Below are 20,854 nucleotides of genomic sequence, written 5' to 3' on the forward strand. Positions count from 1 at the left end.
TCTACCACTGAAGGAAACAACCACTCCTACCTCCTACCAGTCGCACTCGCTCCCCCTGGCACTCTTGTGTATGTTTCCAAACGCGCAAAGCTCGTTCCTGAGCCCCGGATGAAAACAAGACTTTTATCTGCACGGGGAGGCCGCAGCACCACTCCTCTGAAAGAACAGCTCCCCAGCCCCTTCCCACAGTGGGCCCTCGGCCTGCCCGGCACCCACTCCACCTCGGGGGACAGGAGCAATGCCCCGGGACCCTGGCTGCCTGCTGGTCCCAGGACACAGGCACATCCCGGGGAAGGAAGAGGACACGGGACACGGAACTTCCCAGGAATCCTCTGGAGGACGGTGCCCCCGAGCAGCCCCGTGGGCTCACCCTCCTCCTGAGAATGTGCGGGCAGGGACCTACTAGGTGGGTGGAAGGCAGTGGCCAGGCCAGCCTGCCCCTGACCCTTCCCTAGGGCCGGCCTGGCCAGAGGACTCTGCCCGAGAGGCGAGGATAGCAGCCGGCAGCTCACGCCCCCAGGGCACCGAGACGGCGGTGTGCAGGCAGGGGCCAGCGCAGGGCCCGGGGTTCAGGCCTGCACGCCCTCGGCCGGCCCTGCCCAGCTGGAGGCCCTGGTCTCTAAGGCAGGAGTCCTGGCACTGAACTTGCCAGGGGAGTCTGGAAAAGCGGAGGTAAGGGACAGCTCTCGACCCCGAGCCGCCACACGGGGAGCACACTGGCTGGTCAGTGTTGACAAAGGGCCAGAGGGCCTCGGCACGGCCTGGCCTCTGACGGCCCAGGGTCCGGGTCAGTGTGGTCCGCCGTGGCCTGGCGGGTGCAGGCATTTCACACAGATTCCATCCCAGCGTGGTGTCACTGCATCCTACGGTCCTCACTGCAGAAGACAGGTCACGTTTCCCAACGTGAGCAAGTCTCCCAGCCGGGAAGGTCCGGGGGACCACCTCCCGCAGAGCACGGACACCTCGTGCGTGGCCCACGAGCCCTCGCGACCCCGGCAGCCCCTCCCGCTCAGAACGAGTGCCACGGCAAGGGCTCCTGAGCTGCCGTTGCCACTGAACACGGCCTGTCCTCAGCCGCGCCGCGAGCCCCGCACTGCCTCACGCACACGCGTGACCACGGGGTCGACCGCGGTGCAGATGGGGACCCCGAGTCTCGGAGGGGCCAGGCAACTCACCCGGCGCCCCCCAGCTGGTGAACGGTACAGCTGGGACCCTGCCCCCGCCCTGGCCCCGCCCGGCCCTTCCCGACGGCCGAGGAGTCTCAGTATTTCGTGTTCCTGAGCGCCTCTGGGCTCGGTCAGGATATCAAGGAAGCAATATTGGTTTTAGGATCTTTTTTTTTTTTAAAGAGAGATAAAGGCTGTTCCCGAATCTTTACGCCGTGAACACACAAACGGCACTAGAAATCACCAAGAGTTTGCCCAGCACAGAAAAGCCACCGCACGACGAATGAACTCAAATGCACGCGGTCACTGCCCTCCCTCGGCACACCTTCCCGCCTCCGGTTATCCAGAACTTCCTAACCAACCGAGAAATGGGTAGTCCCAGCACCCTGGCTCCCCGTCGCCCAGCGGGCACCCGCACCCAGGGCTCCGATAGGTGAGCCCAGGGAAGCCCCCCCCCGACACCCCCCAGGTGCCGCTACCGGGACCCCATTACACAAACGAGCGTCCTGTGGCTCATCTGCTTTACCCGGGCCCTGCCACCAGCAGGCGACCTGAACCAGTGACAGTTCAGCCCCAGTCTGTGTGACCCCCGTGCCTTTGACACCAGCTCCCCAGGGGACCCCACAGCCACCTCCCGCCCGGCTCACGGCCCCGGCTGTCTCGCAGTTCATCCCGGGTTTCTGGGCAAGTCTGGTCAGAAATGCGCCCAGAGGGTGTATCTCCGTAACTTGCAGAATCTGGCGGTTCCAGCAGGCTCCGGGCCCCACCCCGCCCTGCTGTCCCGGGACGCACCCCGCAGGGCCCCCGGACCCGCCTGCACGCACTGGCTCCCCGGCCTTCCCTCTGCGGACCCTCCCGCCCCATCCTCCCGTAGAGGCCGCCGTTCTGGTCTTTCCTTGCTGGTGCATCGCGTCCGATGCCCCTGGGCTCTGTCCCCCCTCCGCACCTGCCTTGGCGCTGAACTAAAATCGAGAACAAGCAGCTAACACTCGTCGAGCGCTTACTCCGAGGGACACAGCGTGACACGCGCTATCACGTGCGACCTCAGGCCACTTCTGCCGTGGCTGCATTCACGATCCGTGACCCCAGTGCACGGACGGGGAAGCCGAGGCCGGGAAATGCGAGAGCCACTTGCCTGAGGCCCCAGATCCAGTGCGCGCGAGAGGAGGGGGCGTGGCCCCGGGGAGCCTGCAGCGGACTGGCCGCCGTCCGTCCCCGAATGTTTTGCGGTGATGCCACACGCCCCGTTATGACTTTACGGAAGGATGACACTTTCGGAAAGTCATTCTTCGCCTGCTCAAAGCTGCAGTGTGACCACCCTCCCCGCCGGAAGAGCCTGGAATCGGCAGCAGACGACACTGCCGTTGGCACAGAAACGGAAGTGGCCAGCGTGTGTGCTCTCGCCCTCCGGGGGCCCCCGCAGAGCCCCGGATCCGGTCAACGCCCGTCCAGCCCTGGGCGGCGGGGTCTCCAATTCATGGAGCAGATGCACCGACCCAGAGACCCCACCTCAGGGGGGAGCACAGGGGTGGTGGGCACAGAGCCGACCTCTCAGTCGCGGCCAAGTGTGTGAGCAGGGAGCTCACGCTGGCGCTGGGGAGTCCCGCCAGGAGATGCCGCCTCATCCTCCCGTCTCTGGGGGCCCCACGGGCGAACCCCGAGAGCTGGCAAAGCCCTCAGAGACCATCCAGCACGGCCGTTTCCAAACACGCTCCAGCCACGGGGCCCTGGTGGCAGCTGAACCTCCCCCCGCAAAAAGCCCAAGCAAAACATAAAAGAAAAGACGTCCAGCGGAGGGGCCACCGGTGTCCTGAGGGCCTTCTAGAACACAGATCCCAGGCCTGCTGCCCCAGCACCTCAGGAGGCAAAGCCCGAGCGTCTGTGCTTTAAAAGGTCCCCAGGTGATGCCACTGCGCTCCCCCGGGGCATCCGGAAACCGCTGGTCACCTGCCCCTGGTCACCAGCGGGACAGAGTGCTTTAACGCCCTGACGCTGAACCCCCATCTGGGAGGACAGAGATGCAGAACTCCGTGGGATGCTCCGCTCAGCCCCTTCCCCGTGCCTGAGGCGCTCTCCCGGAAAGCTGGGCTGCAGGCCGCAGGTGGCACGGTTCGTGCCTTCCGGCAGCTCCCGTGCACCGGCCCGGCTCTGGCCCCCAGTCCACCCGGTCACAGCCGCCCCCTCCCCAGAACGGCCGAAGATACCGGAAGGCAGGGCCGTGCACGCGTCCACAAGCCTCGGGCCCCGCTCACCGAAGCCCGTGTCCTTCCCAAGCCTGTCCCTGGACCCCCTGGATGGGGCTGGGGACTACTGTCCTCAAGGGGCCTCTCCGCTCCCACAGGCCACAACCCCCCCTGGGACAGTAGAGGCTTCGGCCGATGGAAGCATGGCCGTGTTGGGATGCCAGCGTCCCCGAGGAGGAGCCGGGCAGCCGCGGCGGCCATATCCAGCAGTGACGACCCACCAGCGCTGGCCCAGGGGGCGCGTGGGCCGGCCTCCCCTCCCCCGTCTCACCTCAAACACTTCCTCATCCAGGATCCGGGTTCCAAACACGATGATGCCGTTGACGTCGATTACGGGGTGGTCACTGCGGTCGAGGGGCTTGGTGGTCTTCTTTTTACAATCCAGGATCAAGGTGACGTTCTTCTTGTGGATGCTGAGAGCGATCCTGTGCCACCTGCAGAGAAACAGACAGCCCAGCGGGTGAAGGGGGCCTGTGTCGCGGAAGGCCAGCAGAAGCGACCCTGCGGCAAACGGCCATTTCCCGCACCATCAGGGCGGGGCCGGGCAGCTCCGAGCTGAGCCTCTGCCATCAGACCAGGTTGGGTGCAGATGTCGGCCACACGGCGTGGCCCTGGGAGGTCCACTCGGGCCGTGGAGGTCTCCACGTCTCTCACTTCTCACCAGGTCAGCTGTCTGCACCCGTGAGCTCCCTGGGAAGCCCCGGGCACGGGCTCTGGAACCTTCCGCGGGCTCTCCAGCGGGTCAAGGGCAGGCAGACACAGTGGCCCTGCCTCGCGAGAGCCCCCCGAACCCTCCGGCAGACTGCGGGCTGCTGGAGAAGACAGCGCTTGCAGGGGAGGGGGAGGATGGGTGGGCCTGTGTGAAGTTCTCAGCGACAAGCACAGGGACCACATCCCGAGGCTCTTCGAAGATCACGCACAGGGCCTCAGACGTGTCAGCCACGGACGAGCTGACTTTCAAACTACCAGGGTGTAGGTATGCCCCCAACAGAGAATTCTGGAAAGACCTGTCTTTTTCGTTTTGTTTTGTTTTTTTTAATCGTGTGCTCCCGCCTCTGATGTGTCTGTGTCCTTAAGGGTATCTTACATCTTTTCTGGAAGGAGTCGGGTATAACCACACAATTTTTTACGTTCCTGCTGAGACCAGGAGCCTGGCATTTGAGATACTTTAGTGCATTTTACAAAGGGGAAGCAGAGAGGCCCGGGGAGAAGAAAGGGTTCCCCAAAGGCACGCAGGGCGACCCGAGACCAGGACCCAGGCCTCCAGACTCGAGCCCCGTCCTCCCTCTGCCTGGCGCCCGCCTGGGCGCATCTGGCACTACCCTGCTTTTTATAAAGCGCGTCCTGCCGTGAGGTCCCTTAGCAGCCAGCAGGCTTTGGGCGGCCTGCCCTGACCCTCTGGCGGGGGCAGGGCTGGGCTGCCGAGCGGTGCCCACTTACTTGCCATCCGACAGGTTGATGCCCCTGAAGAGGGGATAGTCCTCTGGCCCTGGTTTCCCTGTGTGGTCCTCATAGAGGAAAACCGGAGAGCGGCCCATTTCCAGGCCGATCTGCTGGATGCCCTGCTCATTGTAGATGGAGACCAGGAAGGCCTGGCTGCCTTTCTTGGCTTTCACAGTGGTTAGAATGGAGAAGTCCTCAGGAAATGAAGACGCTGTAACAGAAGACAGAGGGAAGAGGGCAGTCAGGAAGCCCTCAGCTGCACGCAGCCGCAGCTCTGCAAACAGACCAGCTCGGGACCTGGCAACTTCGGACGCATATGGTGGTGCACAGCCATCTGCTACACATCTGCCCCTTGATCAAACTGTTCCTGCAGCCCTTCCCTATCACCACGTGACCGAGCCTATCCTCTTTGAAGCTCAGTAAAGGCAAACTTGATTGCTCCCTCCAGCTGTGAGCCTTCAATGTCATCTCCTGAGTTCCTCAACACATCTGCGTATAAATCCTAATTAGAACCTCCTAGAATGTCAGCTTCCTCTGAGCAGGGGCTGTTCCAGATGCATCACTGTTCCTAAAGCTGGACCTGGCAGATCGTGTCTCATTTGGTGCCTGCAGGAGGGAGGGAGGGGGAGAGAGGGCAGGGGAAAGGAAGGCGAGAAGCAGGGACCATACTTTTTGCCATTTCCCGGTTGATATGCAAACCAGAAGAAAGGGAGAAAGAAATCAAAGGACTTCAACCCAAACTTTTAAAAAAGAAAGAAAAAAACCAACCCTGTATGTTAATGGCAGAAAACACACTTTACACCTCAGGACGGAAACAACACAAGGTCACTGACAGCCAGACCCACGCGGCCCGCTGAGCGCGCGCAGGCCGCTCCGTGTGCTCCCGACCTCCCCACTCGCACGCGCCACTCTCTGGCCGCGACAGGGGCACAGCCCGCAATTCTGCACGGGGCCCGGGGCGTGGAGAGAGCGTGGCTGGTCCCGGCACAGGGGAGCCACGCAGAAACGCTCTGCGGAACCGGCCAGAAGGAGCGGCACCCGGAGAGGTGTGGGCACCCACACCCTGACTGACGGGGGCGGGGGGTGGGGATGGGGGTGAGAAGCGTCACGCGGGGCTGTGGACCCGGCTCACGGACCTGGACGCGGAGGGACTCTGTTATCAGACCCACCGCTCCTTGGGATGGCAACCCGGTCAAGCAGCCGCCCCAAGGTCCAAGGGGCGGCAGGGCTGGGGTGGGGGCCGCGTCCAGCCCAGAAGCTATCCGTGAGCGCCCTCTGCTGACGGAAGAGCTGCACGGCCAGGCCACCGCCCCCGCTTTTGCTCACTGGAGCACAGAGCTAGCTGCAGGGTAACATGCTGGGGACAAGGGGACCTCCAGGGCACCAGGCCAAGGGGGGGAGGGGCGGGCAGGAAAACCGCCTGCTGCAGCCTCTGTGACCTTTGCAGGACCCAGGGTGCGGAGATCTTGCCAGGGCGAGCCAACAGGAAGACGCTGTGGCTGCTTCCAGCGGTGAAACCAACCAGCCCCCAAAGGCCAACTCAGGGAGGTGGGGGAGGGGAGGTCCCAAGGTGGAGACAGAGGGCAGACGAATCACTTCCTTAAGGGGTGACTTCCTTAAGTCATTTCCTGTCTACTTTGCTGAGGCCCAAGGGCACTGGGGCAGTCTGAGTATACAGTAGGAGTTTAATAAGGGCATCACTATTAAACTGAATCCTCGTTCGCCAACAGCTCCCGGACAGGATGTTCTGCTGGACAGAGGCTGATCCGGAGCCCCAGGCCCACCAGGAGGGAAGGTCTGGGGGGAAGGCAAAAGGGGGTGGGGGCACATTGTGACACCCCGCCCCTGCTTTGGATCCGGAACATGAAGGGAGTCTCAGGGGCCCCGAGGGTACCAGGTGGAGGACAAAATGGAGAGGGGACCCCAATCCAAGGCACAAGAACAGAGGAGGGGGCCCGTGATCATGAGGAAGCGTGCCATGTTCCGGAAGCCTTCAGAGGGCACAGTGTGGATGTGGCCGAGCTGGTTCTGTGGACGAAGGAGCCCCTGTCACTGGGGCCCCAGGGCAGACGCCCATCCAGGACGTGGGGGCAGCCTGATGGGACACACTGGTCTCCTGCCTTCACGGGGGACCCATGATGGTATCTTCTAGGGTCTCGGGCCTGTCTTCCTTGATACGGTGTCCCTCCTGCAAGCAGAGAGTGGCGAGGCCCGGGGACCCCCAGGCAAGCAGCGCCACCCTCTCCGGCTTGCCCCCCAAAGCGTCACAGCTCTGGGCTCTGCCTTAATCCCTACAGACTGCTTACACGGCATCAGGGCCACCCAGGGCCAACTGCCGGGACAGGTCCCCGCTTGCCGTCCCGGGTCCACTGACCTCAGGACCCAGACCCCCGGGCCCAAGGAGACGAGGAAGACCTCTGAGGGTCAGGGAGGACTCTCTGTCCGGCTAGCAGGTGCACACAGCACGAGGCTGCCCGCCTGCGGTCCCCCCCCCGACGGCACCCGGGCTCCCCAGAGAAGCCTGCACTGCGGAAGGCTCGTGCGTAGCCGCAGAATAAATGAGCGGGCGAGGCGGGCACCCGGGTTAACCCGTGTCTGGCCCACGCTGGGGGAAGAGTCCCCACAAGGGCTCCCAAATACCCGCGAGCCTTGGCCACCGGCTTGTGAAGGGGCCACTGCTCCCCAGAGGATCCAGGTGGCCCGCTGCAGACAAGTCCGGGGCCTTCTCCTCACGGAAGTAAATCACCTGGACGTCGACCTCCCTCTGCTCTAAGACACGCTTAAAACCGTGCACGTGGCCGCCGGGCCACACGGCCGGCCCAGCTGACCCAGGCGTCTCCGAGCAGCCACACCGTCCCCCGCCCTGGGAGGCGGGCATCACAGCGGAAAGGACGTCCGGCGTCGGGCTCACTCAGAGGTTCCGCGAGAAGGGACAGAAGCCGTGTGCTTCCTCACATCCGAGGCCACGGTCACAGGACACGGACCTGGGAGAACGTCCTTGGGCCGCTCTGGCTGCTCCACACTCAGAGAAGGGACCCCACAGAAACCCCTGCTCAAATCAGCCCGAGGCAAGTCCCCAGCTTTGTCTGGCTCTGTCTGGGCTCTTTCGACTCCACAGGCTAATCGCAACCAGAGCACCCCGTCAGAGCGTTTAAACGCTAACCGTGTAATCAAGTTACTAATTGGAGAGCTTAGGGAAAACGAGGGATTGAAAACTATGCCGTGTCTTACTCCTGACTTCAGACCAGACCTCCGATAATTAGTCTCTATTCCGAGGTCCACGCCATCTCTCTGACGTGACGTAAGGAGGCCGGGAAGACAGAAGGAAAGAAACCCCAGGAGTCTGTCGTGACAGAGACCCCCCCGAGCCGGGCGTCCGGCAGGCTACCTCCCAGGCAGCCCACCTGGCTTCCCCAGGAGGCCTTACGCGGGGACAGCATCACACACGCTCCGCGCGGCCGCCGGGGGCCTGGGGAAGCCCCCCACCGCTCCGCCTCGAGCCTTTCTCTGGTCCCAGCCTCCCAAGTCTCTCTAGGGCAGGGGACGTGGGGCAGGATGTAGGCAGCTTCTGGGTGAAGACGAGAATGAGGGCGATCCTAAGACGCGTGTCTAGGCTCAGCCCCAAAGGTGAGGAAGTGTTCCCGGGATGCTGGGCACGGAGGCCCCTGCGGCTGTCTGCCGGGAGCACGAGGGGGCCCTGACCCAGAGGTGGGCTCCTGACGGTTCCGCAGGGGACCCGGTGTCCCTGGCTGACCTCATCTACCCAGAGCGACCTTCTTGTAAAGGGCCGACCCGGCCTCTCTCAGGGACAGCCTCCTAAGGGCCCACGGATTAAAGGCCGGCTGAGACCCAGGGATCCAGGGAGCAGACAGCAGCCCCCGGAAGAATGTGTCCCTCGGGACCCAGGGGGGACACGGGAGCAGAGACACCGCCATTTGTCAAAGGGCCGCCCAGGGTCGGGGTCACAGCCAGGTCACCAAAAAGACGACGCCCGGTCTTCTAATAATTACAGAGCGTCTCCTAAGGTGAACGGATCCGCCTGGCCCCCGGCCCCTTTTGGACCCGAAGTGAAAAGGGCTCCTTTAAGGCAGGGGGAGAGCTTATCAACCGTCGGCTGTCTCCCCGCGGCCAGATAAGCCCAGAGGGTTGAACTCACTCTGGGGCGTGGGGAGGGGGCGCCACACTGGTCCGCAGCCGGGGGACCGGGACGACTCGGATGCCACGTCTTAGCAGCCAACGGCGCTCCCCGTGCCGGGCGCGTCATTAAAAGCAGAGGCCTGGTGCTTGGCAATCACTCCTCATTAAAAGCCTGCACCCTCTTGCTGGGAGCCGTGATGCCCGATTCATGCGTCTCTCAATGTCACTGCCCCCAATTAAGCCTCTGTGTGCGAGGGCTTCCTTTCCCATGACCCTGGCTCTCTCTCCACCTCACCGGAGAACCGTCCATCACCTTTTTGCACCTGGGGTCCTGGCAGTCTGTCTACAGCTGGAGATACACCTGCTTGGAACAGCGAGGGGGACGGACGAGGCCTCACGCCCCCACCTTCGGTGGTGAGGGCTCATGTGATGGCTGCTGGGTTTTTTCACTATAACCAGCTCAAACCGGCCTCCTCAGAAGAGCTTCCTGGAAAATCAGGGGTGCTTCTCCCGCCACATGGGGCTCCAGCTCTGCACCCTGGCGGGAGGCAGGAGGGGAGAGCCACGCCCTCCACCAAAACACACATCCCCTCACCACCACCCACCAGTGAGGACACACACGCCCGTCTCTTACCAGGATACAGCTGCTTGGTAGGTGCACTGAGCTGAGCATCTTTCGTGACTCTGTAAGCGACATCTGGGCCTTTGGAAGATCTCCGTGTTGCACAAAAACCTGTTGTCTTTGTTATTCCGTCAGGCAAGTTGTGAAAATCTAGAACCTTCAGGAGATCTGCTGGCTGAGCTGAAATGGCAAAGGAAGGGAGGTGTGGGGTTAGACAGGCAGGGAAGGAGCAGCACAGGGCACCCCCACCTTCCCAGCAGCGCCCGGAGGGCTCAGGGGAATTGGAGGCGGCTCAGAACCAGCTCAGACGCCGGGTGTCGGGGGGACGTGCACTGTGGCCCCCAGAGCCGTGCTCCCGGCCCGGCTTCCGCCACGGGAACGAACCCTCGCCCGCCCGGCTCCCTCGTCCACCGGCAGCTGCGGGGCCGGTGGGACCCCCCTGGTGGCGGAACACAGACTGACCGTGCGTGGATTCTGCTGGAGCCCGCACACCCCACGCGCCCTGAGCACGTTTTATCCCCCTTGTCACCCGATTAACACATCATTCTCCCCTAACTGTTTACAGCAAAGATGCAATTCCCGCTTGCCCCCAGAAGACCTCTGCCTACAAGACAGAGCAGAACCAAGAACGAGCGAGGAGCAGGTCCCTGCCTCCCTTGCGGAAAGTTCCTGGCCCTCCGGCGGGGGCTCCTCCGAGAAGGGCCGCGGTGCCCGAGGGCCTTCGGGCCCGAACGTGGCCTCCCTCCTTCACATCAGAAAGAGCAGGGACCTCCAGGCTGCGAGGACCACGGGCTTGTCCACACACCTGCCCCAAACAAAGGCGGCTCCCTATGGAAAGCTCAGCTCACGTTACCGCAAGGGGCCCCGGGAGTCCCCGCGGAGAAAACAAACTCCAACGTAGAGTCAGAAGGAAAGCCTTAAATTTCCTCACTGCGTCCAGCCCCTGGACAAGTCCCTGGGACAGGCAGAGTCACCGCCCTCTGGGAGCCCAGCTGCCTCGATGATGACACTTCGCTAAGGGCAAAAGGCGATCTTAGCTTAACCCCATCCCGACCTCCGGGATCCTGTAAGTGTCCTTCATCGCGTAAAAATCCCTCCGGAAACTTCCTTCACCTCTAACCCCCAGATACAAGGTAGCAAATCAGACTCCAAGCGTAAAGTCCCCTGATACGCATTTGAAAGGTCTCATGACTGAGGGTTTGCTGAACGGTAATACGTGACCTTTTCCCAACAATAGTGAGTGAGCCCTCTCGGGGCCCTGGAAACCTTGCTCCCAAATCCCTTGGAGGCCTGTGCTGTCCCCAGCCCCCTCCCGACTTGGCGGTGGGTAAGCAGTGGCTTCTCACAGCTCTTCCTGCCCACGGACCTGTCCACGTGCTTTAATAAAGCCACCTTTGCGCCCTGAAGACGTCTCGAGAATTCTTTCTTGGCCACAGGCTCTGAACCCCAACGTTTTCCACATCACAGCGGGCGATGCCCAGGTTAGGGGAGCCCAGCCCCAGCACCTCCCTGTGGGGATGGGGGTGGGGGTAGGGAGTAGGGGGTTGGCCCCGCCCCTGCCACCAGGCCAGTCAGGGCACAGCACCAGCTGGTCCCAGATGGTTGGTGCCCTGGTGGACCAGAGACTGGCCCAGGCCAACAAAGCTCCATCCTGGGGCTTTTCCTTTGGAAAGGAGGGATCCTCTCCTCTCTTCTGGCCCCACACACTGGGGACCATGAAGCAGGAGCTTCAGGCAGCCCTCTGCCAGGGCTGAAGGGACTGTCAGCAAGCAGAGACAGACTCCTGCCACACTGCTTTTGCTCCTGGATCAAGCTGTGCCTGAAGCCATCATCCACATGAGCCAATACATCCGTCCTTATGTTCGTAACAACTTGGATTAGACTCTGACACCTGCTACTAAAAACTCAGCCCCCACTGAGTGGACTCACGCAGGCTTGTCCCGGATCCTGGGCCCTCCTCAGCTACTCAGTTCATCGGCTCCCCAGCCTTCCTCCCCAGAGGGCTTACCACATGCCCGAGGCTCACTCCACAGGCAAGTCCCACTTTCCTAACAGGGGTGGAGGATGTGGAGGTGAGAAAGGACCCCCAGCATCGGTTCCCCTTCCCGCATCCCAGGAACCCTGCAGCCAGCTGCCTCACTGGGAGCTCAGCATAACCACTGGAGAGCGTGGGGGGTGGCCCCAGAGGCTGGGCAGCCTCAGTGCTTGCCCAGCGAGGCCCTGACAGAGACCCCGTGCCCGAGAGGGCAGGCGCGGAAGGGAGCCTCCAGGGCAGCGGCAGGTGCAGAGGGCATCCCGTGGGCTACCCTCCCACACGGCGACGGGCTGGGATGGGGGAGGCGGCAGCCCGGGCCAGGCTCCGAGAACACCGGGACCGCAAGGAAAAGAAGCTCCTTTTCTCCAGCACGAAGCACGCTCCGCCCTCAGTTCCCTGCAAGGCACCACGTCACCTCGATCCCAGACTTGCGCCGCCAGCGGCCGTTTGCACAACTCATCTTTGCCACAGACCCCTGTCGCTGTAACCAAGGAAATACAGGGGTGGGCGGAGGAAGGGACAGCGTGGGGACCCAGGACACTCTCGGTCCAGACTGACCTCCGCTCGTGGACAGGATCACTGCCTCTTGTGGCCTCTGTGCTTTCCCTGGGTGGCTCTCGGCTCCTGCCAGGACCCAGCCCCCCACACGGCGCAGTCACCCCCTCGCACGGCGGGGGCGGCACCTCTGAAGCTCGTGGCCCTGGCGACCGTCCTACAGGCTGCCCACAACCCTTGCCGGACGTCTGTCCACTTGACATCGGGCTCAGGCGCTGGCAGAGCCCAGAACTGGACTCGGGCCGTGGGAAGGGACGGCCGGTGCCAGCCGCCCATTCACCTGCCACAGTGATGGCACGCAGTTCTGGCTCATCTCTGAAACTCGGTTCCAGCATGGGCGGTGGCCAGGGAAGCGACCAGAGATCCCGGCTGGGCTTTCAGGGCCCCCATCCCGATAGCTGGCCGTGCTCTTCCCAGATGGGCAGCTCGCAAACCTGTTTTCTCCATCGCTGGTGGGGGAGAGCTGTTTTCCAGAAGCCTCTGGGACATGTTCATAGGCCTCTGCTAAACAAGTTGAAAAGGCCACCAGACCATCCAGGCCCAACGCCACCCCTCCTCCCGGCCAGGGGCTCCCTGTGCCAGAGCTAAAAAAAAAAAATAAAAAAAAAAAAATACTTTGAAGTTTTATAAAAGGTGTGGGAAGGGCCTGGGAGGCATCTGGCAGGACAGAACTTCCGTGGACTTTCCCTCCCGTTGACACAGCCTCCCTGTCAAAAGGCAGTTTCTTAAGAAACCAAGGTCCTCGGTGCCTCCGTGAGGATGAGAACACCGCCAGGAAACAGTGCTCTGGGGACAGGTGCCCGTTGGTTTGAGACCAGCATCACCCCCCCGCCACCGTCCCCAGGGAGAAGGTCTTGAGGTCACCGCCTCGCTGAGGCCAATGAGAGGACTTCTGCCAGCAAAGGCTGCCCGGGCACATTCCCCGGACAGTCCGCGAGCCCTCCCTCCTCCTCCCTCCACGACAGCTGGGCGGGCCTCCCCCCTGCGCGTCTCAGCACCCCGCGGAGACACAGAGGGAACTGGCCGCGCGTCTCGGCACCCGCCCAGCGCCCGCTCGGGTGCCTGAGGCCGCCAGTGTGAAAACCAGGCCACCGCCACCACGGTGAGACCACGCCACCCTCGCCGCACGCGGGCCCCCATGCGTTGGGGGCAGCGGGCACCCGCGTCCCACTCAGGCTCTGCGGAGCCCAGGGAGCCGAAAACCGCGTTCGGCAGACTCCTGGGCGGTCAGGTTCGGGGAGCAAGCCAGGTCCTAGCACCCGGGGGGCGGAGCCACAGGCGCTTTGTGCCCAAAAGGCGGCACCAGGAGCCTGGAAAGGAACGCGGGACCGAGTGGCCTACCGACGAGCCGAAGCAGAAACGAACGGCCCGGATCGGGGCCCGGACGTGCCACAGACACGTTTTACAACCGGCCGGCTAACTGGTCAACCGGCACGGCCACCAACCACACGGGGCGGCTTCTGCACTTTCCACAGTCACTCCGAAAGCCATCTGCCCAGAGCCCCTGGGGACTCAGAGCCAGGACGCCCCACACCACCGGGGCTCCTGCCCCCGCCCCGCGGCACACTGCAGGGCGCGAGACCCCAAAGCGCCCCCCGGGAGTGACCTCACGCCAGGCACGCCCGGGGCACGCGCGGCCCCACCGCCAGCGGGCCACACGGACACCAAGCTGGCCAGCCGTCGGGGGAGGGGGGCGCTCAGAGCCCCCACGTCTGCCCAGAAGGCACGAGCGCGGGGCCCTGACAGTCAGACCCCCTGCACAGGGCACCTGCGTCCGGCTTGGGCTCAAGCTCCACTCCTTCTGTTCTGTGTTTTGCTTTTCGCTTTTCGTTTTTCCCTAAAGAGGCCACACATGTTCTCAGACACTTGCTGAGGCTGAAGACCGCCTCTGAAGCCCCGGCTCTGCCCATCCCAGCCGGACGGTGCGACGGCCGATTGTTGCCCCCGTCCTGAGGGCTCGGGGAGGAGCTCGTGGGCTGTCCGAACCTTCTCCCTGGACCTGGAACCATCAGGTGCCTTTGGTTTCCACCAGGTCACAGAGGCCCCGTGGGAGAGGACCCTTTCCTCAGTCCTCCGCGTCCCGGGGCCCCGAAGCCAGAGCAGCGCCCTCCGCCACTCTATCACCAGGGAGCGCGCACCTGTGCCGTCCCGTCCACCTGCCACGTCTCCGGGACCCCGGGTCCCCTTCTCGGGCGACGGGCTCCCACCAGACCCCAGGCGCCGGGCGGCATGGGTGGGGGCGTCACGGCACCTTTACCTCATCGAAAGGTGACCATGAGCGCCGTCCCCCACGGTGACCGGCTCCATCGGCCCCCATCCCTCAGGGATCTCTGAGGACGGGCGCTGGTCTGGGCGGCTCTGTCCCTGCCCTGCGCTCACCTGCACAGCCCCTGTCCGCCCCCCTGCCTTCACTGGTGGCCCTCCTGCGGCCCTCCTGTGACACACGCGTGGAGCGCTGAAGGCCCCAGGTCCCAGACAGTGCTGCTGGGAGAAGCGGGGCACGCAGCCTGCGCCCTCGGAGCCCCGGCGGGGACGATCCATCCTTCCTGTAGGGATTCCATCCGCGTGCTGGGACCCCCCCCCCCCCCCGCGCCCTCCCCTCCCCTGCCACCGGCCCCAGAACGCCACGGCTCACCCTCCAAGGCCCACAGCCCACCGTTTCCTCTCAACGGAGACCAGGGCCAAATCCTGCCAGGTGCCTGCGGGCCGCTGGACAAACCCAATGGGACGAGCCAAGTGGCGGGCGCTCTGCACCCCTGAGTCAACACCGTTACCGCCAAAAGAAAACGTGAAGAGTTCTCTAAACCACCACCAAGGTTTACATCCTCAAAATTCTCAGAACCGTCTAATTTTAGAGCTGGAAGGAGTCATAAATAACCTGAGTGCCAGCGCCCTCGATTCCGAGAGCGAGGACGGGTGGACACGGGGAGTGACCACCCCAAGTGGCCCCAGCAGGCTGGGACCCGGCTGGGGCCACGACAGAGCCATCCACGGCTTCCGATCCACGCCAGCCCCGAACCCGCGTCCACTGGGCACAGGCAGGGGACACACGGAGCTCATGACGCGGTCCCCGAATCACGGCGCGTCCGCCTCCCGCGTGCGGTAACCTCGCTGCTCTCAGAGATGCGCCCTTCCGTGAGTTCAGGTACCTCAGGCCCGCGTGCGGTCTGCTCCCCTGGGCTGCAAACCTCAGGAGGATCCCCGCAGCCCTGGTCCCGGCAGACACGGCCACTGCCCCCCAGGGCTCCACTTGTCCCGTGTCAGCAGAGCGCCACACGGTCACCCGCGGAAGCACCAGCCCTTGCTCTGTCCTTACTAGTTCCCTCCTACGCTTCGGGGAAGCAAGAAGGACGAGGGACACCAGCGAGGAAGGGGGGGCAGAGCCCCCCCCCCCAACCCGACCCAGGGCCGAGGCTCCTCCCACCAGCCCTCCGCGGCCCCATCAGGAAGGTCAGCCCAGCAGGTTGGAAAACAAACAGGCCTTCGGAGGCTCCGACAGAAATTCCTCTTCAGTGACCAAACTGTGGGAACAAAGCAAACAGGCAGGGGTGGAAAATGCGCTCAGACCGTCTCCAAGTCCTTCCCCCTCCCGCACCCCGGGGCTGCCACAGGGCAGAGCCCTGGAGCTCACATCAACTGGGGGCAGGCCAGGCTCGCTGCCACACGGGGAAGACGGGCTCCTTGTGCCTGAAGCCGCCCCGTGACCCCCTTCGGTGGCTCCCAGCACTCCTCTGCGGACATCGGGGCCCGGTCCCGTCCAGGAGGCCCCGGCTCTCACCGGCCGCCACCCCACCGATGCCACGGTGTTGTGGGAACCACTCCACCACGGTCCCTGAGGAGAGAGTCCTGGGGTTGTGCGGCGGGCAGCACGACCGCCCTGCTCAAGCCCCCAGGGACCTGCCGCAGGGCCTTAGCACCCCTGGTCCCCAGCTCAGGCAGTTTTGTGCCTAGAGGGGGCTGGATTGGAGCCTGGCTCTGCCCACCCTGCCCTATGGGCAGTGGAGGGTCCCCTGCGGGAACAGACGGGAGGGTGCACCTGGCGGGGGCTCGCTGTCATCATCCCTCCCCCACCGAGAGACCCCACCAGCCTCCCCTACGACATCCCTGACCACCTGCCAGTCTGTCTTCCCTGGGGGTGAGCCCAGCACGGAGCCCGTCGTGCTCAATGACACTGTCAGGTGTTTCTGGCCCCTTTTCCGGTTTCTAAGCAAGAGCTCGGGGCGCTGACACGGCCTCAGCTTCGTGGCATGTGACTATTTGTGCAGCATCTGTGTCCTCGACCGGACGGCCAGGACGGGCCTCCTCAAGCCGCCTCCCCTGGGGGGCCTCCGAAGGCCCCGGGATTAGGGCTCGGCAAATGTGGCTCCGGTCCCAGCTCCCCCCGCCACAAGCCCCACGGCCCTGGGGAAAGTGGGTTCCATCCGGAGGCTCCCCGTCACCATCCGCAAAAGGGAAAGGACACCGCAAGGGGTGGCCGGCACCGGGATGCCGGCCAGCAGGGGCCACGGCCACGGCACAAGCAGCGTTGACTCCCTTCACCCGGCCTGAGATCGGACTGCTGGACGACACGGGGCACCTGCCCCGTGCCCCCCACAACCGCCCCCACCGTGTGCGGGGAGGAGGGCAGGGACTGTGGGGTGCAGGACGGGCTCCCTGGGAGTGCTCCTTCCGTGAGCCAACACGAGGGCCCGGAGACGGGGAGCGGGAAGGCCGCAGCCTGCTCCTCACTCTGACCTCATGGTGTCACGCTAAGGGTGAAGTGTAGTCGTGGCGGGGGGCAGGGTGAGCTAAGAACCCGTCAGAACTGAAAGCCGGACGGCGTTACAGACAGCAGAGGGCAGAGGGGACCCGGAGCCCACCCCACGGCCGGTCAGCGGGCCAGGGCCACCGCGCGGGGCGCCCCCCCAGCCTGACCTCGCTCGGCCGGCACACACAAACGGCCGGTCCTCGCTCATAAGCGGGACGCCCTCGGCCCACAGGCCGCACCTGCCCCGCTGGCGGGAGACCCTGACCTCCCTCGTTCCTGCTCAGTCCTCTGGGGGCCCAGAAGCCCCCCAGGCTGCAGCTCAGCCTTGGGAAAAGCGGGCGTTTCTGGGCCGTCCAGTTAGAACACACTTGGTGCCGGTCCCTTCGCAGCGGCCTGGCCGGTCCTTTCCCTCCAGCAGATGCCGTGGCGTTCCGTCCACGCAGCAACTGTGGTCCTGGGGGCGGCGGGGGCGGGGGGGGGGGGTGTGAGTCCTCAGGACACGGGGATTCCATGAGCGGGTGACACAGCCAGGACGCAAACAGGTTCTGGAAGGCCACGGAGGGCAGCAGGTAGAGAGGCAGGCACGGCCTCCCTGAGCTGGCGCCAGCTCGTGCCCCTTCCTCGCAGGGCCTCCCAACAGGGGGCACAATGGGGCTGCGAGTGCAGTGGTCCTGGTCCAGGAGGGGGGGCAGCTGAGGCCCTCAACACCCACCGTGCACCTCCATGGCCAGGGGAGGGGGGCAGCTGAGTCTCTGGGCACCCACCGCGTGCCCACATACCCTGGGGAGGGAGGCAGCTGAGGCCCCGAACACCCACCGTGCACCTACGTCGCTTCCTCCCTAGGAACACAGTGTGGCTAAGGAGGGCCCCAGGGTGGGGAGGTAACTCCTGGCCTGCCCCGGACTGTGACCCCCATCTTCCACCCGTCACCGCGGCTGACCCGAGGGTCTGGACGCCTGCCCCCCGCACGTCACCCCACGCTGTGGCCAAATGCTGGCCAGGTGCCCTCATGGGGTCCAAACACACGTACGTGCCATCACCTGGGCCGAGGGCACCTACGTACGGTCCAGCCTGGTGCCCCTCCCCACCAGAAGGTAACTCTCAACACACACACACTCACTCACGTACATTCACACTCACACCCTCTTACACACTCACTCCCTCTCACACACATACACACTCACACACACACTCTCAGTCGCACCCTCTCACGCTCCTGGGAGGGAGTCCTGCTGTCTGCCAGGACTCCCAAGAGGGCCGGCTGGCAGGTCGGAGCACGTGGGAAGGAGTCCCACGGGAGGAGTGGACGGGAAGGCGACGTCACGTGGAGGCCGGCAGAAGCCCCCGGGCTTGCTGGGGCCACACGGGAGGGTCAGACGGGGAGGGCGCCACGGGGCACCACCGAGGGACGAGAGGAATCTTCCCGCCGGCCCCAGCACCGGGGGGGCGTGCCTGTTCCGCTGCGTCCCCCCTGCTCTCCATCTGGCTTTCCAGAAGCAGAGGGGCATACGTACGTCTCTCCCGTCGTCCCACAAAGGGCTGGGAACAGAGCAGAGCTGGACGCGAACCCCCGGCCCTCTGCAGGGATGGCGCGGGGCAGAGGGGCGGGCTGGGCCGCGGCCGGCCCACGCTGCCGGCAGGAGCCAGCCCAGGAGCGGAGCCCGCGGGCGTGAGGGGGAACCGGATGATTAATCTGAGTTTCCCCGGAGGTAATTTATCTCCTCTTTCTGGAGGGAAGGGGCGGGGGAGGGATATGGCACCAAGTGCCAGACTGCACGGCCCCGGGCTGGCCGTGTTTGCGGCAAGAGGCTCTCCGCACCGCCCCGCCTGCTTCCACGAGGCCCGGAGGGCGGGCTGGCTGCCATCGGGCCAGCCGGGGTCACACTGGCAGGGGGCCCTCTGCATCCACGGCCTCGCCCAGGCCCGGCACCCGGGGAGTGGGGCCCAGGGCGCCGAGCTGAGGAGGGAGGGCGGGCGCGGGACAGATCGGCACCGGCTCCAGACCGGACTCGCCAACGGCTCCGTGATGGACGAGCGACACCCGTCACCGGAGCGGGCCCGGGGGGCTGCGGGCACCCCATTCATTCAGCGACGCTCTCCGAGGCCTACCGGGCATCCAGCACCTGGGGGGGGCCTGCACCATTTCTGCACTGACTGTCCCGACATTCCGGAATCCACAGGCTGCGCTGGCCCGAGCATTTCCGACCCTGAGCCTCAGTCCCCCTGCTACGAAGGGGCTGTAATAACAGGGCCAGGAACGGTAGCTGAAGTCAGCAGCATCGACACCAGATCCAGGCTCCTTCCCTCCCTCAAGAGCGACTATGACGAGTCAACGCGGTGTCCAGAAGAGACCCCTTGGCTTAACGAAACTCCAGGAGAACAAGAGGCCCCAGCCCGCACACGCCACGCCCTCCCCCCACTGGCCTGGCAGGAGGCGCCCCGGGGGACCTGCCGTCTCCTGGACTGTGAGATCCTGGTCAGAAAGGTGTCGCCCGTAATCGCGGCGGGAGGGGAGCGCTTAGCCCAGAGCGTATGCGCAGCATGGTGAACAGAACCAACCGACGTACGAGCGGAGGGGAGACGTGTTCTAGGGATCCAAGATAAATCCAGAACGGGAGGGAACCCTTCGGCGGGGGCGGCGGTCCAGCAGCAACAACCAGGATGTGCAGGCACGGCGACCTGCCATCGCCCCCTCAGGGCTGAGTTCTGCAGGGAGCTCGCAAAGGCGGAGGCTTCTGCGAGAGCAATGAATGGAAAGCAGGTAAGTGCCCACCGGCCGGGGCCCGTCACGTAAACTGCGTGTATGAAACCGTTGGCAGAGGCTGGACAGGAAGGGGCTGGTCCAGCTGGCCTGACCCGGGAAGACCGCCGAGACAGGTCACTAAGGGAAAAGAGCAGATCACAGCAAGGGTCCCATCCCTTCTCCTGTTAAATAAAAGCCGTCCACGTAATCGCAAACCACATCATATAAATGCACACACAGAAAGGCCCAAAGCAATTCCAGCCAGATAGCGAGGGGCTTCTGTCCAGGCAGGGGCGAGCACTGGTAGAGGGTGAGGGGGACGTCTGCCCATCTCTCTCTCTACACCTCCCCCTCTGAAAAATGCTCGAAGTCCACAGTCACATAAAGCCCACGTAATTTTATGAATCCCCACAAAATACCAAAATGTGCTTTTTAAGTGTGGCAGTTTTAAAATGGCCACAAATTCTTTACCACGAGTGCCCATTAAGAGGTGGGGTCTACGTCCCCTCCCTTGAATCAAGGTGGGCTCTGGGACCGCGTGACCAGGGGGAAGGCGGTGGAGGTGCTGGGTGCGAACTTGTGGGTCTGGGTTTTGAGCGGCTTGCGATACGCCGAGAACCAGACTCCATGCTTGGAGGAAGCCCAAGCAGCCCCTGGACGGGCCCATGTGCGGAGAAACCCAGGCCCCCGGCCAACACCCAGGGCTGCCCTCCAGCCGTGTGGGAAACCACCCTGGGAATGGCTCAATCAGATCCAATAAAGCAGCTCGACGGGACACCAGCGGCAGACGCGTGGTCCCTGCCGGCCGTTCCCCCTCGTGGACTCCCAAGCCCACTAAGGTTGCTCAAGCAGAAGACTGCTATCTTTCGCAGAGCTAGGACTAAGTTCCGGGTGGCTTTAAGGCGGCAAAGCATAACCACACCAAGCGAGCAACAAAGGGGAAATTTGTTAACAGCAATACTCATGACAGACCTATATGAAACTCTCACAGCTACAAAGGAGGGAAACAAACAAATACATTATGTTTGATGTCGCTAGGAGTTCAATAAACCCAAGTTAAAGCGAGACTCTTGTTTCCCACCAAACTGGCAAAATATAGATATATTTTTTTAACGTACCAAACTGAAGCTTTCTAGGAGACAGTGCGATGCTCGGGGCTGAGA

The 20,854-nt window shown here is 63.8% G+C and overlaps 1 protein-coding gene across 4 annotated transcripts in view; it reads right to left on the reverse strand.

The window, feature by feature from the left end:
• Positions 1–20,854, reverse strand: part of LOC125922945 (collagen alpha-1(V) chain) — a 153,312-nt gene that overhangs the window by 107,151 nt on the left and 25,307 nt on the right. For all 4 annotated transcript variants that reach the window (XM_049630926.1, XM_049630918.1, XM_049630909.1 and 1 more), the window contains exons 2-4: positions 9,624–9,791; positions 4,850–5,063; positions 3,681–3,843 (exon numbers count right to left, since the gene is read on the reverse strand). In XM_049630926.1, coding sequence (XP_049486883.1) covers positions 3,681–3,843; positions 4,850–5,063; positions 9,624–9,791 — 545 coding nt within the window. The remainder of the gene's footprint in view (positions 1–3,680; positions 3,844–4,849; positions 5,064–9,623; positions 9,792–20,854) is intronic.

The sequence above is a fragment of the Panthera uncia genome, chromosome D4 (assembly GCF_023721935.1).
Source record: "Panthera uncia isolate 11264 chromosome D4, Puncia_PCG_1.0, whole genome shotgun sequence".
Classification (NCBI taxonomy): Eukaryota; Metazoa; Chordata; class Mammalia; order Carnivora; family Felidae; genus Panthera; species Panthera uncia.